The sequence below is a fragment of the Mustela lutreola genome, chromosome 13 (assembly GCF_030435805.1).
Source record: "Mustela lutreola isolate mMusLut2 chromosome 13, mMusLut2.pri, whole genome shotgun sequence".
NCBI classification, from domain to species: domain Eukaryota; kingdom Metazoa; phylum Chordata; class Mammalia; order Carnivora; family Mustelidae; genus Mustela; species Mustela lutreola.
The window spans coordinates 78,337,588-78,354,691 of record NC_081302.1 but is presented as its reverse complement, the minus strand read 5'-3'; the positions used below and the strand labels follow the sequence as shown (position 1 = coordinate 78,354,691).

The following is a 17,104-nucleotide window of genomic DNA, read 5'->3' as shown; positions in this document are numbered from 1 at the left end:
TTTGTGCACTTAGATCATAGAGCTGATTGAGTGGCAGATTTCAGAGTGATCTAGCAGAGAACTACCGTTAAGAGGGGGATCCCCAGGTGCTAGCATGGACAAGCCTTTGTCCTGAGGCCATTCAGATTCTTTAAGGGAAGAGTCTTCCAACTTTAGGTCCTAGTTTTGTACCTGGTAGTTTCAGGGCAGTGGAGGGGAGCAGGAGAAGGAGAATCAACTATTCAAAACACAGACTTTGGGAAGAAAAAATAATACAGACTTTGTAGCTAGTCCTCTAAGGACAGAATCTTCCAGAGTTGTACAGGACAATTCTGCTTCACACTCAGCAAAAATACTGTGGCCTGGGGCCTTCTCTGAGCTGTTCCATCTGCCTTCTGTCTTCCCAAAGTAAAGTGTTCTTATGTATCTCTGCCTAGATCAGGTCTTCATATGGCCAGTCTCTCTCTCTCTCTCTCTCTTTTTCAGTTCTTAGTCAAAACACTACTTCTTCAGAGAAAACCTCAATGATCACGCAGCCGAAAGTAGTCATTCAGCCTTCCCCAACCCACTTCCATCTTACTGCCTTGTTAGCATTGTATAGTATCTAAAATCCACTAACATAGATAGAACTTGCCTAGCTGGTCACCCTAGTAGGCACTGTGTGCAGTGAGAACTCAGTACTCTTTGTTGAATGAGTGAATGAATGAATGAATCAGTCAGTCTTATCACCAGTGATCTCCTCTTGTTCTTTTTATTACTATGGATTACTATTAACCTTTCTTACTTTGCTGCCATTTCAGTGTATACTCAAGAAGGGAAAGAAGAAATGCTTGTGATCATTCCCCCATATTAATCCTTAACCCAACGTGTCTTTCTTCAGAAAATCTTTATGTTCACTAATGTTCATAACTGCTTTGAGATCATATTTCATTTTATAAAAAAGTAAAGGCAGATAAATTAAGTCAGTTAGATACAAGACTTCTCTGTACTATCTTTGCAACTTTTTTTTAAGTCTAAAATTACTCCAAAATAAAATGCTTATTTTTTAAAAAAATCAATTAGAAGGAAAAGTAAAAATTACTGAAGCTATATTATTACCTGCACATACATTTGGTTATCTTTTTTATAAGTATATTCTGAGTGCTTAGAATATAAACTAATATGATGCATAACTATTTTTTCCACCTAGGAAATGAATTTTCAAAAGCATTGTTATTTTTGATAAGACATATTAATAGACTATACAGATAAGGTAGTGATTGCCTGGGACGCCTGGGAGGCTCAGTTAGTTAAGCCTCTGCCTTTGACTCAAGTCATGATCCCAGGGTCCAGGGATCAAGCCCCACATCATGCTCCCTGTTCAGTGGGGAGTCTGCTTCTCCCTCTTCCTGCTACTTCTTCTGCTTATGCTCTCTCTCTCTCTCCCTGGCAAACAACTAAAATATTAAAAAAAAAAAAAAAAAAAAAAAAAAGATTGCCTAATCTTAGCTGTTATCCACTGAAAACTTTGAATTGATTTAATTTAAGTAAAAAATACACCATCACAGAAGCTAGAGACTCTGACTCTATTATCTTTTTCTCAAGAAACTTATATTTTGTTGTGAACATTGCAATTTGTATAACCTGTTATTCACTAGGACAAGCTGCAGTTGGCAATTTTGATGCAGGACTATTTGTCACAAAGCTAAACTACTAGCAGTTAGGTAGATTCCCTTGTTCAAATGGCTTTATAATTTGCAAAACAGAAGGCCTTTCTTCATATTTTTCCTCTCTTCCTCCTTCTCATCATCCAAATTTATTGGATAACTATTAGCTAAACTTTTTAAAACTTAAGAAAAACCAAAATGTATGCAAATTAATCCGACTTCTAGCCTTAGCTTTGTCACTCAGGGTGGGATGTGTGTGTGTGCTTGCTCTCGTTCGCACACATGCTCACCCCCAGGTAAAACATTGAGTTCTTTAGCCTCATTGTTTGAAAGTGGGAATTTAGACTAAATCATCTCTTCAACTCCAAAAGTTCTGTGACCCTGGGTAAAACAGTTGCTTCTGAGATAGGAAGAATATAGAGGGAACAAACTGGGGTGCAGATGATTGAAACCAAGGTCAGGGCAGCCCCTTTGCGGTGGTGATCCCTGCCCTATCAACACCTGACTTGGCCAAGAGCAATCTTTAAAACATTTTTCCTTTATGAAGACATTGGCTCAAAAATGTTAAATATGGGTATCTTTCCAATTACTTCTTTTTTTGAGAGAGAGAAATTCTATGTAAACCATTTTTAATATAAATTTTAAAGAATAGAATAAAGGAATAAAAATGCAAGCCTCTTCTGTGATTCCCATCTTTCCCACACAATCCCATTCTGTTACTTAATGTAAGTAACCTGAGGGTCCATTAAAGTATAAATTCCCCTCACCACAGTGAAAGCTACTTACCAAGAACTTGCCTAGCATTTTTACTTCCCTGTCAGATGGTTGTAGTTTGAGCAGCTAATAGAAGAACTTTTGTAGTTCAGTGCACAGATTACTTATTCAATAGTTCATTTTAAGGGCATCATTTAGAAGGGTGAAATCTGCTAGTGCAGTTTGGTGGATTATGTTAAACTGAAGGCTACTAAGAAGCAGCCAAAGAGCACAGGGAAAAAATGTTCCCATCCTCTATTGCAAACAGACTTTGGTGCTGCAGTCTTTTATTCAGTTGTACAAAACTACGAGCTGAATCATTAAGCCAAAGAGAGTAAATAATAGGTTAGTAAACATTGTACTCCCAGTGACAAAGTTTAATTCAGTTTTGAGTATTTGGGGGTTTTGTTTGGTTGACTTCATGGAGAAACTTGAAAAGGGAGTTTCAGTCTTTAATTAATCATCACTGAAGCAGTCTTAAAGTTTTACTAAAGTATGGACTTTTAAACTCAGATGTTTGTTTTCAAAAAACTGAATGCCCACTAATTACATGACATTCTATTAAGTGAGAAATAAGATAGGGAGAATGAGAATTTACTCTTTTATTAAGGTAGAAACTTGCTGTTAATACATCTATTGATTAATACTTTAACAAGCTCCCCCCCAATTTGGGTCCAATTAGTCTGCTAATTGCTATCTACTTTGCCTAGTTAGCTCAATAGCTGCACAAAGCATTGCAGAGTTTGAGAAGTAGATGAGATTTATATGTTTTTACTTTGGAAAGTGCTAGAAGGAAGTAAAGTAGGCTGGTAGGTGACCAGGAAAGGACTTTTCCATGAACTTGGCACATTTGGGGTGGGGGGGGGGGGTTAAGATAGTTAGGAGAGACTACGTACACAGATTTAGAAATTTTTCTAAAATAATAACCTGTTTAGCTAACTTCATGATTAATGTCTGGATCAGGAATTTCAAGAAAGGAAGGATGGTGATGAGATTGCCAAAAGGTAAGAGAGAATAGAAAAGATAAAGAGAAGAAGGTTCTAAGGGTAAGAGTAAATAAAGTCGAATGAACTTTTTCTTCCTACTTTCTGACCTTTTATTTTAGAAGCAGTTTGTCACTTTAAGGATATAGCTATACCACTTACATGTTAGTTTTCTTTAGTATTTTTCATAGCTAACCAGAATGAGTTGTTATGGTGTCTTCTGGATGCTATGAGTAGAGTTTTAAACATGAAAATTAACCCATTGACCCTTTTTGTGATGCTCCTTAGCTTGCATATCTTTTCCTTTGATTAAGATTATCATAAGTCAAGTTATCACATGGGGTACATACATCAAAAGAATAATCACAAAATAATTTCTCCATTTACTTTCTGATACTAAAAACAAAATAGCTTGGCTAGTATGTCTTCATACTTTTCTGTATACTGGTATTGGCTAACTTGGTTCTCATGATGTGGGAGAAAATGGATATGCAAACCGTGTCCTTTTCAAATATCACTTGCTTGTAGTTATGGTGTATAATCTTAATAGATGATTAACTTGTTATTCTGAAATCTATAAATGTGATCATTTTACCTTAATTATCTATATTCTAATTTTAGATTTTAGGAATTCTGAGTTATTTTATAAATTAAGATCTTTTTCACATTTTCTATTTATGTGACAATTATTAACATACCTGAACAATTGGCTTTAATAAAATAGTGGTTTTTATTTTTCCCTCTATAGTTGTTTATATTTACCACAGGTATTGGTTAGATCCGTCAGAAACGACTGATTGAGTGTCTGCTCTGTTCACACCATTGTACTTAGCATAGAGAAGTTAACTTTGCTGGTTTAGGGCTTTGTTAAAGTTGGAACTGAGTAATTTCAGTTTTAAATTCTGAAGTGGCATGTAGATCTTTCCTCTATTAATAACAGTTCTATTGAGTAAAAGTTTAATATAAATGAAAGTTAGCTTATATCTTAAAGTGAATGAGAGGAATTTGTTGTACTTGAGGAATCCATTTTGCCTGGCTTTTATAACCAATTCTAGTGAATTTATACCCTTTATACCTATCGTAAAGGTAGTATTTTGCTCCCTATTTTCTTATCCTTATTAAATTGCAAAATCTGACTCCACTGTAGCATAAAGAAATACTTTGAACAAAAAACTGTTCAAGTAGAAATGCAGTTTCATTAGAATACTTGAGATCAGGCATTATCTTTCTCCTGCTGTAATAACACCTTGCTAACTCGTGCTAGCATGAAAGGATAATTATTAGACTTTACAAATTAGCAAATACATAGACTAGACAAAGAAAAAATATTTTTACCTCAAAAAATTATGCTAATTGTTTTTGGCAAGTATGCCCAATTTCAAAAGCTATTTGGTTTTTCTATTTTTGTTTTATTTTCTGTTTTATTTTGTTTGTTTGTTTGTGGCTCCTGTGCTCCATATGCAGCTTTGTATGTATTTCACAGATAAGGTAATGTTTGATCCATTTAAAAATTGCCAAAATTTTAGCTTACTTGATTTGAACTTGGAATGAAGCCCCTGGGTGGAATGAAGGTATAATAGGGAATGAAAAAATTGGGATGTGTCGGGTGGGAATATATATTTACAAGCAATATTCCATGATATTTTTAATGATAATTGCTTTAGGAATTAATATGACTTATTAGGAAAAGAAAAGAAAGAAAAAACAGTCCCCACCAAGATAAAAATGCATTTTCTTTTGGAAAGAACCACTTTATTTTCCTCCTTTCTTTTTCTTTTTTCCTTTCCTTTTTTTTTTCTTTTCTTTTTTTTTTTTTTTTCTTTTTGTTTTAAAGATATTTGGGCTATAGGGTGTATATTTGCAGAACTACTAACGTCAGAACCAATATTTCACTGTCGACAAGAGGACATCAAAACTAGTAATCCTTATCACCATGACCAGCTGGACAGAATATTCAATGTAATGGGATTTCCTGCAGGTACACATTATGTTTTTGTTTTTGTTTTTAAATCACTGTTGTTTGAACTTAGTTATCTTCATTGGAAAGGTGTGTATCTTTAGCTGATGAAAGCTACTCTTACTCAATTCTTTATATTTATGGCTTGCATTAATCAAAGATCCTTAGAAATAGCAAAATTTATAGAGTTCACAAATTAGCATAAAGATATTTGTGGGCTTTCTGAATTTGAGGAGTATATTTTTGTTTCATTTTATTCTTTTGTTTTGTTTTGTTGTTTAATATTTGAAATGATAAAATATTTGTTATATCTGTATTAAAAGGTACCTTTAGTTCTTACAAATAAATTCAGTAGTATGTATTTTTGTCTGGCAGCACATATAATAATGCCAATACTTGGTATTTAAATACAAATTTTGAACATTATTTATATTTAGGGCACTATACAGAATCACATTATATTAAATAACAGAATTTTTTACCCTGTAACTCTTGTCAGTAAGAACATTCTTTTAAGTGTTCTGTTAGAACAGCAACTTTGCTTACACTGATTGGCAGCAGGGAGAAAGTTGTTTAGGTGTCTCATCACAGGCGTCAGACCCCTTAGTTTTTCAGCGGTATCCCCATCCCTTGTTATGCCATGGCATGGTAGTTCATCAGTATCGAAAAACTTTGCTCAGAGGTCTAGCATAATGAAATTTTGCTTTAAAAAACCTACATAATATTGGCTAGTCAGGTATTTATTAGAAATTATTTCTTACTAGGAATTTTTATCAGGTCAGGGTAACTCAAGACTAATACAGAAATATCTGGGAGTTCTAATTTCACATTTCCTTGTAAGAGTGTTAACACAGATACTAACTTACTGCAGAATTGGTCAGTGGGTCTGTGAATACTGCTTTTTTGTGATGAGAAGTTTATTTATTCACTAAACATTTGAGTACTTGCCATGTGCCAGGCCTTGTGTTATGCATAAAATAATGTTGATATAACTGGCATGATTCTTGCCTTCTTGGAATTTGTATTGTACTACTTGAAGTAGAATGTTTAAATAATAGCTATGGTTTGAGTAGATGGAGAAGAATGGCCTTTTCTTCCCACTTCTGAATGTGTCCACCATTTCTAAGGCCTGAGAGAAAGGAATGTGGTTTACAAGGCAGTGGAAGAGGCGGGTGGCCTCTGCAAGAGGTGATTCTTAATGTATAGTTCAACAGTTAGGGGATGCTCAGATTATAAGAAAGTTGAAAAGCAGGCAGTAGGGTTTAGATTTAATGCACAAAAGAATGAGAATCCATGATAAGTTCTTGAGAACTAGTGACATTGTTTATGTTATATTTTAGAAAGATTAGTATGGTTGTGGTAGGTAAAACTCAATTAGAGAGAGGTAACTGAAGACAGGAAAGCCAGCTGTTTGCCTATATAGCAGTGCTCCAGGTGGAAAGTGATAAAAAAGATGGAGAATAAAGGACAAATACAGATTTTTTTATATGTAATTGAAGGAAAAGTAAAAGATTATCTCAGGATGTCTATCTTGAGAAATTAACAAAATAGAGAAGTTAGAGCAAGGAAATAATTGAGAAAATCTCATATGTATTTAGTTGACTTTACAGTGCGGTGTCTTTGGAGGCTAGTTGCACATCTCCATGTAAGGAGATTGAAGGCAGATGTCTAAAGGTCATTGAAAAGCTAACAGTGCTGTGAAGCTACCTGCTGTAGTCCTGCAGCTGGTGGTCTTTCAGGACAAGTCCATTGACCGTGATGAAGAAAACTAGCTAGTAGCACATGTTGTTGAGGCAACTCTAAGGCCAGCAAGCCAACTGAAACATTTTCTTCTTCATATAAGTAAGCTGGGGTTGTTAATGTTACTGAAACTTGCCAAGCCACCAGCAGACTTATTTGCATACTACTTATGTCCTACCCTGTTCTGTTCCAGACAGTTGTTGCTGCTTACATTGATCACTGCTGGAAAACAGTATATTTAATAAAGTGAACATAGGAGGTCCATGTTAAAAATAATGCATCTTAAAACTACAGAGGGGGGAGATTTGTCATTGAAGAGACTGGTTGCTGATGTAACCAAGACATTGAGTAGAAAGGGGGAAAAAGTGGTCCTACAAACAGAAATAGAAATATTTATTAATAACTTATTCCTCTCTACTTACAGAAATTGAGGTAAATTATAGTAAATCACATAGAAAGTAAGCCCTAAAAGATAAACTTATAGAGGTCTAATGCTATACAAGGGATGAGAATTGTATTTATAGGTCAAGATAAGATATTTACTATAGCTAGTCATTTATTTGAGGTCTGTGCTTTCATGGAGATTCAAAGTATATAAGACATGTGATGAAAATTGAGGTAACTTTTATTAAAATTCTTGAGAATAGGAACCTACACAACATAAAATTTTATCAATATATTTCACAGATAAAGATTGGGAAGATATAAAAAAGATGCCTGAACATTCAACATTAATGAAAGATTTCAGAAGAAATACGTAAGTTGGAAAGAAAATAGACCTTTGTTGATTTCTGCTTTTCCAGAATCCTCTGTATCAAAGATTGAATACTCAATGGAATACTAAACATAAGCTTATTCTAATAAATACTTTTACTTCTTTACTTAATAAATATTTTATCTTTTAAGATATTTAAGTGATATAAAGAAGGTAAACAGCTAGTTTTAGCAGCTGATTTGGATATGAGAAAAAAAACTCTTTCCATATTTATTATTTTCTGGAAGCAAGCATCAGTGGAAAGGATCACAGCTGAAGCAGTCAGAAACTGAAATAAGCAACCTTGCTAGCCATCACTTGCCCACCCACCTGGATTGTATAGTCATTTTAATCAGGTTTTCGTAGAGAAGAAGGAATATTTCATTTCTTTATAATGCAAGATCAGAGCATTGGGAAAGGACAGTTTAAAGGCCTATAACAAATTTTTTAAAAATTTTAAATTTGTTTTAAACCTACTAGAAAGGCTGAATTAAATATTTGACCCATATGTTATTTAAGAGAATTGTTAAAATAACAGTCTTATAAAAAATGCTATTCAGTATATATTATTTATGAAATTATCTTGTGTTTTCTCAGTGGTATCCATTCATAAGTGACTAGTGTGAATATTGAATAAAATATGAAATTGAGCTAATGCTATGCCAATTATGCCATTTTCAATAAATATTCTTTATCGGTTGTGATTAAAATGATTGTTTGGAAAAACTTCAGCCAATGTAAAATTAACCTCAAAATCTCATATAGATATTTCATAGTATTTCTCTTTCAGGTATACCAACTGCAGCCTTATCAAGTATATGGAAAAACATAAAGTTAAACCAGATAGTAAAGCATTCCACTTGGTAAGCTTTAGAGAACAATAATAAAATTTTTTCCCTGGTTAGCTAACCAGAGGTGTTTTGGGGTCAGTTTATACGGTTATTTAACACTCTTAGAGTACTTTAATGGTAAATCCAGACATCTTGTTGCTGCTTATTAGTAAAGGCATGAAAACTTGTTTTTCCAAACCCATAACACGGTTTAACAGACTAATGTTTGGTTACATTAGGTTTTTTAAAGATAGTTATTGTACCAAGTCTGTCAAGAACATTTTTAAAATTACATTTATTGGTTTTCATCGATTTTTTTTTTTAATTTCAACAATTTGAGAGAAGAATCTAAAAGAAAACCATCCCAGTACTCAGAAGTAACTTTTACAAATTATTTTGTATTTCAACTTTTTGAAAGATTATTTTTAAAAATTTTTAACTCCCAAGATACTCTTACAAACTTGGGTATTAGAAGTCCTTTGGTGATGGTGTGTATTAGTTGCTTTTTCTGGAAGAATATGAGATGCAGAATTTATTACTGTATAATGGAAAAATCATTTATTTTAGAATCTAAATGAATCCATGCACTATTGTAATTTATGACATTATAGTCAACTTTGCCAGCTTAAATTTGTTTACAGTAAAATTTCCATTTTTATATCATAACAATTAAAAATGATTCTGGGGGTTTTTTTAAAGTTATATAACATACAAAGGGGAAATTTCAGGGAGTAGGTTGTATTGTATTTGGCTTAAAATTCTTTTCATCCTTTATTCTCAATATTTTTAAATGAGTTCATTAAGTGGGAATTTGTCTTAAAAGTACTGTATTTTCCTTGTTACAATAGCAGGCCACTTGCAAACACTTCATCTATTTTGTTTGTTTCTTCTCTGTCTTCTGCTTCTGCTTCTACGCCCTCTGTTTATTTTTATTTCATGTCACATATCATATATTTCATATCTTATCAGCAACTTTAAAAGCAAGGCCTAACCTATCTTATTGCCACACAATATATTATTATCCAAATAATGGTTTCTTATAATGTACTTATAACAGGACCCAAACAGGAAGGTAAGTTAGAGCCTTATTTATTCTAATAAAATAATGATAATAGTGGTAGGCCCAGAGTCACAATTCAGGGGACTTGCTCTTACTTACCCCCAACTTGCTGCTATTCAGTGTAGTCTGCAGTGACTCTCACAACCATCACCACTGAAATCCCAGAGATATATTTCCCTTGCAGCTTAGTTGCTTGTTTTTACCACAGTGACCTATCTTGTATAGACCCATCTGAAAGCTCTAATGTAACTCCATTAAAACTGTTGAGCATTTTAAATGGCAAACCCATGCTTTTCCTTTCACCTCTAAAATTAAAGTTGTGCTTCCACTGAAATATCGGATCATCATAATTAAATTTAAATCTTCCCATCCCAGCATTTCCTCTGTGTTTTTAAATACTTTATGTCTGTCCTCTGATTGTGTTCTCCCATCAAGTCTCAATGCATCTGTTGGTTTTCTTTTTTTTTCTTTTTATTTTATTTTATTTTATTTATTTATTTGACAGAGAGAGATCACAAGTAGGCAGAGAGGCAGGCAGAGAGAGAGAGGAGGAAGCAGGCTCCCTGCTGAGCAGAGAGCCCGATGCGGGACTCGATCCCAGGATCCTGAGATCATGACCTGAGCCGAAGGCAGCGGCTTAACCCACTGAGCCACCCAGGTGCCCCCATCTGTTGGTTTTCAAGTGCGATCCTGGTCCTTAGCAGTAGAATCCCCAGGGAACTTGGTAGAAAGGCCACTCCTCAGACTCCTGCACAGATATCCCAGAGCTCTGGGAGTGGGGCCTAGCAGTCGGCTTTGAGAGGTGCTCCTGGGGTACTTCTGATGTACTCTGAAGTCTGAAAACCACCACATTAGATCAAAGAGGATAAGCTGAGAGACCACTATTTAGATAAGCTCTTAAATCACCTACTAAAATCAAATGTTCTAAAATAAATAAAAATAAATCAAATATTCTAGTTCATAAAGTCTTAAGTGAACTATGTTTTAATGAAAAAATTCTGAATTTTCACATTAGCGTGACATTTCTGTAGGTAGCAAAATAATTAAAATAATACTAATAATGGCAGCTAACACATACTGCTTTCTTTGTGTTAGGTATCACTAGACTTGCTTTCCATGTATTTCCTCATTTAATTTTGAAAACAAACCTATGGTAGTAGGCGCTATTTCTAATCTCCGTTTGACAAATGAGGTTACAGAGAGAGTAAGCAACTTGTCCAAAGTCATTCAGCTAATAAATGTCAGGTGAAGACTTGAACCCAAGCAGTACCTTTAAGTCTCCATTCATAATCCCTCTGTACTAAACAAGTTCTGTATCAAGCATCATATTTATTTAGACTAGGATAGCCCTGGCCAGGAGAACTTTCTCTGATGATCTGCACTGTCCAGTAGGGAGCACATTAGCCACCTGTGGCTCTTGAACTCTGCAATTGTATCTGATATGAATGAGAAATTGATTTTTTAAGCTTAATTTGGTTTTAGTTAAGTTGGTTTTAAATCTAAATAGCCACATGTGGCTAGTGTGTTATTTGTGCTATAATAATTTTCCCCTTAATAGAAAAGGAATAGAAAATAAAGATTTGAGTCCTGTTTTAAATTATACAAAGCACTTTGCAAAATGTAGATAATTAATTTAGAGTAAGAAGTAGGTTTAGTAGCCTCTTATAGGAGAACCAAGTAAGATCCTGATTATTAGAACAACTAAATGTGAATTACTACATCAAATGTAATAGTCAAGTTTTTCCTGTTGTTAATTTGGGGGAATAAATACCCTTCAGATTGTGCTGTTTTCATCAAAAAGCATATACGTTCCACATATGCCCAAGGATATAAAACTATGAGAAGTAACGCAGTAATGTTTTTATGATTTATGGTTTCAGCTTCAGAAGTTACTTACCATGGACCCAATAAAGCGAATTACCTCAGAACAGGCTATGCAGGATCCCTATTTCTTAGAAGATCCACTTCCTACATCAGAGTAAGTGATCAATGTGTTAACTCACCAGCATGGTAGAATTTTTTGGAGCACGATTGTTTGAGTTGTCATCTCCAAGTTGCCACTCCTCCTACCTGGGGACCCAGGGAAATCCCAATGACAAGCAAAAACTGAGTTCTGATGACTGAGGTATCATTTCAGGCTTTTAGAGGTAAGAGGCACTCCTGTTCCTATATTCCTTAATGAAACATGGCCAGCCTGGGCTTCAGTGGGGCACCAGGTACACAGTGGCGGGTTGTTTATGTGTGCTGTGGTGCACTCAGACTCACGGAGATTGTCCGCTGCTTGCAATTACAGTTTTATGTTTCAATGGCAAATTCCATTCCCAAATAAATTTGTGTTTCCCGTGTCATCTTTTATATGTAGAAGGGAGAGTTAAAAAAAATTGTGTTCAAATAGTGACATTTCCTCTGGAGTCTATATTTGGGTTGTAATAATAAAAGAGTGAGGCCGGAATAAAAGAAAATTGAGTCATATTTGATGATTATTGATTATTTTTATACAATGAAATCCCTCCCATGGCCTGCTGTAATGTCACTGATTAGAAGAAAAGATTCATCTTGTCACAGTTGCGCAGTTGAAAGGTACTTATTCTAAAAATATGGAAAAAAAAATCTGTCTTGAAAGAATAAAATGAAGAATCTGAAATATTGATTGGCATGCCAGAAATCATTTTTCTTTTTTCTCCTGAGCAGTGTTTTTGCCGGTTGTCAAATCCCTTACCCAAAACGAGAATTTTTAACAGAAGAAGAACCTGATGACAAAGGAGACAAAGTAAGTATTAAAGTACATTTGGCTGCTTCTTGTTTTATTCAATGCCACGGTAACATTTTCTTGTTTGTATTTGGTTCTCCTTCTGAGTTGAACTTTATTTTTCTATTTAACCAATTGAGAAGAACCAGCAGCAGCAGCAGGGCAATAACCATACTAATGGAACTGGTCACCCAGGGAATCAAGACAGCAGTCATACACAGGGACCCCCGTTGAAAAAAGTGAGAGTTGTTCCTCCTACCACTACCTCAGGTGGACTAATCATGACCTCAGACTATCAGGTATTTCCAGTTTATTTTGTACTTACTTGACATATCAGTATTTGTATATGGGTTTGTGACCTTTGGAAAATGCAGTATAACTAAGAAAATGCTGACCAGCAGCATGCGTGGCCTAGCATGCTGACCTTTATGTACCTGGGGAAATATGTTGACCTGAGTGTTACTGACATGGAAAAGTACTGACTCTGGTACAGAACAGGGTACTTACTGACTTTTGAATTAGACAGACCTGGAATGATCAAACTTAAGTTATGCCATTTATTAACTGTGTGACCTTGGACAAATAATATAACATTTCCTGGCTTTAGTTTTTCATCTGTAAATGAGCCTGGCCAAGCCTTACTTATAGATGTAATAGGAGTAGATGTAATAAATCCTAGCCCCCTGATTTGTGGTAGGAGCTCAATCAAGGCTGTTTACAGTATACCAGGAATGATTAAGAACACAGGCTTTCAGGGGTTCCTGGGTAGTTCAGTCAGTTCAGTGTCTGCCTTTGGCTCAGGTCATGATCCCGGGGTCCTGGGATAAAGCCCTGAGTTGGACTCTCTGCTCAGCAGAGAGTCCTTCTCCTTCTCCCTCTGCACTACCTCCCACCCCCCGTCCCAGCCTGTGGCCTCTCTTGCTTGCTCTCTCTCAAGTAAATAAATAATATCTTTAAAAACAACAACAAAAAAACAGACTTTCAGATCCCAGCCGCTGGCTTTGGGTAACCTTGAGTAAGTAATTCAGATGTTCTCAGTTTCCTTATTTGCAGAAGTGGTTGATGGCAAGTATGAGGTGGAGCTAAGGATTAAATGAGAGGACATATGCTAAGGCACAGCGGCTAGCCTGCTGTAGTGCTTAACAGAGGGTACCACTTTTTTGTCTGCTTTTATTACCATTACCATCATTAAAATTCTTAGTAGCATTCATAGTACACATTAAGCACTTCTTAAGTGGTGATGGTGGTGCTAGTGATGACTGTAATAATAAGAGCTTGTTGGGTGCTTACTATGCCAGCTTTTATACCAAGCATGAAACCTACATATTTCCTTTGATCGCTGTGGTAACCCTGTGAGGTTAGGGTGATCACTGTCATTCCAGAGATGCTCAGAGAGGTGAGGTAACTTCCACGTGTTCACCTGAGCTGGGGGTAGACCCAGGACACAGGCTTAGATCTCACAACCAAGACTGCTCCGTTGTCTGCTTGTGGATCCCCTCACGTGGCATTGCCATTTTCTTTGCAGGAAGACCACTTGGAAAATCATATACCACCTCCCTGCATATTCTAATATTGCCAGCTCACCTGGGTCTCAGTGTGGGAGGAAACTGGAAACTGGATCAAGTAAAGTTATTTACCTACTGAAAGAGAAAAGGAGATCTTACTAAACTAATAAGGTTCCCAGAGCCTGCTATGACCCTTCAGAAATGAGATCTTAACTCTTTGCTTTGGTTAAGGAAAGGTCCAATCTACCAAACCATAGAAATTCTTGTCTGCCTGGGTAGTAAATAACTCTTTTCTGGGAAACTAAACAAGGAAATCAAGGACAGACATCTCTGGGGGCTCTTGTTTGTTCCAGCATCTTTTTGTCCCTATCCGGGTGGGAAAAGTACATCCCTCTTGGCTCAAGAATGTGTTTGCTTGCTAAGGTGATGGCATCCTTGGAATGAAGCAGGGCAGTGCTCAGACCTTTGCTATTGAAACCAAGAAAATTGCTGTGCTTCTTTGTTTCTTGATGTTATCATCTGATGGTTGGTTTTTGTAGTGACTATAATTTCATGTGTTTACTCTTTTTAAAATGTTATTTTGCTAGAGTTGGTAGAATTTAGAATTATACGATTTATTGAATGTGCTTTGAAAGAAGGAGGTAGTAAATTATGGTTAATAAGTTATTATGTTTGTCTTGGGAGCTAATAATAAGAGAGAGAGGTGCAGGAAGGGAATAATAGATCAAAATCACAGGACTCAACTCTATCTCTGTTCTTTCCCTTTGTGCAGTTTTTGGAATTGAGAATAACATTGTTCTTACGTTTCTATAATTATAAACTTAATTTTGTATATAACTTGTTGCAGAAAATAAAATTCATTAAAGGGCATAAAAATATTTAATGCCTAAGAAAATGATTCTGCAGTACCATTTCTTGTCCTGTTCATTTTTATTCTTTAGTCACACATGTACTGGGAGCCTTCTGTTGAAGAAACCAGCATGTAAATTAGCTTTGAATGTCTTCGTGTATATATCATTAAGTTCACGTATAAACATCTCAAGCAAATTAATTATTACTTATCAGGTGGTTACAAAACAGCTTAAAAAGGGGATTACTGCTATAGAAAAACAATGAACTGCACAGCAGAGTCATGAGACTCAGCTTAGTATTATTTACCGGTAATACTTCTGACCTTAGCTGACATTAAAAGATTGGGGGTTTTTGTCATTTTTATTCTAAAGCTAGTACATGGCTTGAGACTTTTAGATTCTTACTGCATCTAAATAAATGACTTTGCAAACCTAAGCCTCACCAGCTTGGGATGGAGCCAACTCTTAGAAACACCTGACTCTGCTTCCTCGCTCATTCTTTTGCAGCGTTCCAATCCACATGCTGCCTATCCCAACCCTGGACCAAGCACATCACAGCCACAGAGCAGCATGGGATACTCAGCTACCTCCCAGCAGCCTCCACAGTACTCACATCAGACACACCGGTACTGAGCTGCGCTGGAATGTTGTCGATGCACTGTTGCTAGTGCTGCAGGACTGACGGTGCAGCTCTCTGCGGGAACCTGGTATGGGCCATGGGAATGTACTGTACACCCATATCCTCAAACTGTCCAGTAGCCAAGTTCCACCACTTTTCACAGACCGGGGTAGTGGCTTCCAAGTTGTACCTGTTTTGGAGTTAGACTTGAAAGAAAGTGCTAGCACAGTTTGTGTTGTGGATTTGCTACTTCCATAGTTTACTTGACATGGTTCAGACTGACCAATGCATTTTTTTCAGTGACAGTCTGTAGCAGTTGAAGCTGTGAAATGTGCTAGGGGCGAGCATTTGTCGTTGTATGTGGTGAATTCTTTCAGTGTAACAACATTATCTGACCAATAGTACACACACACACACACACACACACACACATACACACACACAAAAGTTTAACTGGTACTTGAAACATACAGTATATGTTAACTCAACAAAATAACCAAGATTCAAAGTGAGATTATTTTGGTACACCTTTCATTTTAGTGTCTTATCAGTGGGTTGATTCATTTTCTACATTAATCAGTGTTTTTCGACCAAGGCTATTGCTTGGGTTTTTTTGAAAGTACAAAAACCACATAGTTTTTCCAGAAAGGTTTCAAAACTCCCAAAGATTAATTTCCAACTTATAAGTTTGTTTTTATTTTCAATCTATGACTTGACTGGTATTAAAGCTGCTATTTGATAGTAATTAAATATGTTGTCATTGATATAAACCTGTTTGGTTCGGCAAACAAACTGAAATGATTGTCATAGACAGTGTTTTATTTTTCCTGTTGGTGTTGCTGATTAGTGAGCATGCTTTAAGATGAAAAAAGCATGAATGATAACTTCCTCTGAAAGGTGCGGCATCCCATTCAGATATTTTGTCCTGATTTTAAAGCTGGTTGGTGTAGTGCTATTAAAATTTTGTTCAGTTAATTTTCCTTTTTAAAACTTGTTCGCACGTTGTTTAGGGTGCCCTTACTTCAGCAAAGGAGAAGGAGTAGGAGAGCCTTAGAATTTTTGAGGAAAAAAAAAAACCTATAACATACAATGTACTGTATCAAACTATTTTACATGAATGACACAAGTATTCTGAATTTAAAAAAAAATTGAACATTGTTAAAAACAAGGTGTTATGTAATAAATTTATTTTTCATAAATCAAAATATGAAGTTGGCTCTATTTTTATATACACATAGGTGTTTTAAAGTACTCCTTAACAAGTGGCCTCTAACTAAATCTCTTCAGTTGTTTTCCTTTTTTTAAAGATTTTATTTATTTATTTGACAAAGAGAGAGAGAGAGAGATCACAAGTAGTCAGAGAGGCAAGCGGGAGGTGGGGGGGTGGGGAGCAGGCTCGATCCCAGGACCCCGAGATCACGACCCAAGCCCAAGGCAGAGGCTTTAACCCACTGAGCCACCCAGGTGCCCCTCAGTTGTTTTCCTTAGTAATGTCTATATATCCTGCCTCCGGAGTGGAGTGGAGTAATGACTTATGATTTAGATATGGATTCTTTACTCTGCTGCACTGTAATAGAAGATGTCAACTAGACTACCTTTCTAATTGAAAGAATTATGATGAGCCTTCCATTTCTAGAATAAAGTCTAACTCAGTATGCTGAGAACAATTTGTTTTAGC

General features: G+C 35.8%; 1 protein-coding gene across 3 annotated transcripts in view; it reads left to right on the top strand.

Moving 5' to 3' along the window:
* Window positions 1-16,631, top strand: part of CDK8 (cyclin dependent kinase 8) — a 136,203-nt gene extending 119,572 nt beyond the window's left edge. For 2 of the 3 annotated variants that reach the window (XM_059143841.1, XM_059143843.1), the window contains 7 exons: window positions 5,196-5,339; window positions 7,746-7,815; window positions 8,603-8,675; window positions 11,583-11,680; window positions 12,394-12,472; window positions 12,592-12,750; window positions 15,315-16,631. In XM_059143841.1, coding sequence (XP_058999824.1) covers window positions 5,196-5,339; window positions 7,746-7,815; window positions 8,603-8,675; window positions 11,583-11,680; window positions 12,394-12,472; window positions 12,592-12,750; window positions 15,315-15,440 — 749 coding nt within the window. In that variant the 3' untranslated portion in view covers window positions 15,441-16,631. The remainder of the gene's footprint in view (window positions 1-5,195; window positions 5,340-7,745; window positions 7,816-8,602; window positions 8,676-11,582; window positions 11,681-12,393; window positions 12,473-12,591; window positions 12,751-15,314) is intronic. The other variant, XM_059143842.1, reaches the window with a different exon arrangement.
* The last annotated feature ends 473 nt before the right edge of the window (window positions 16,632-17,104 follow it).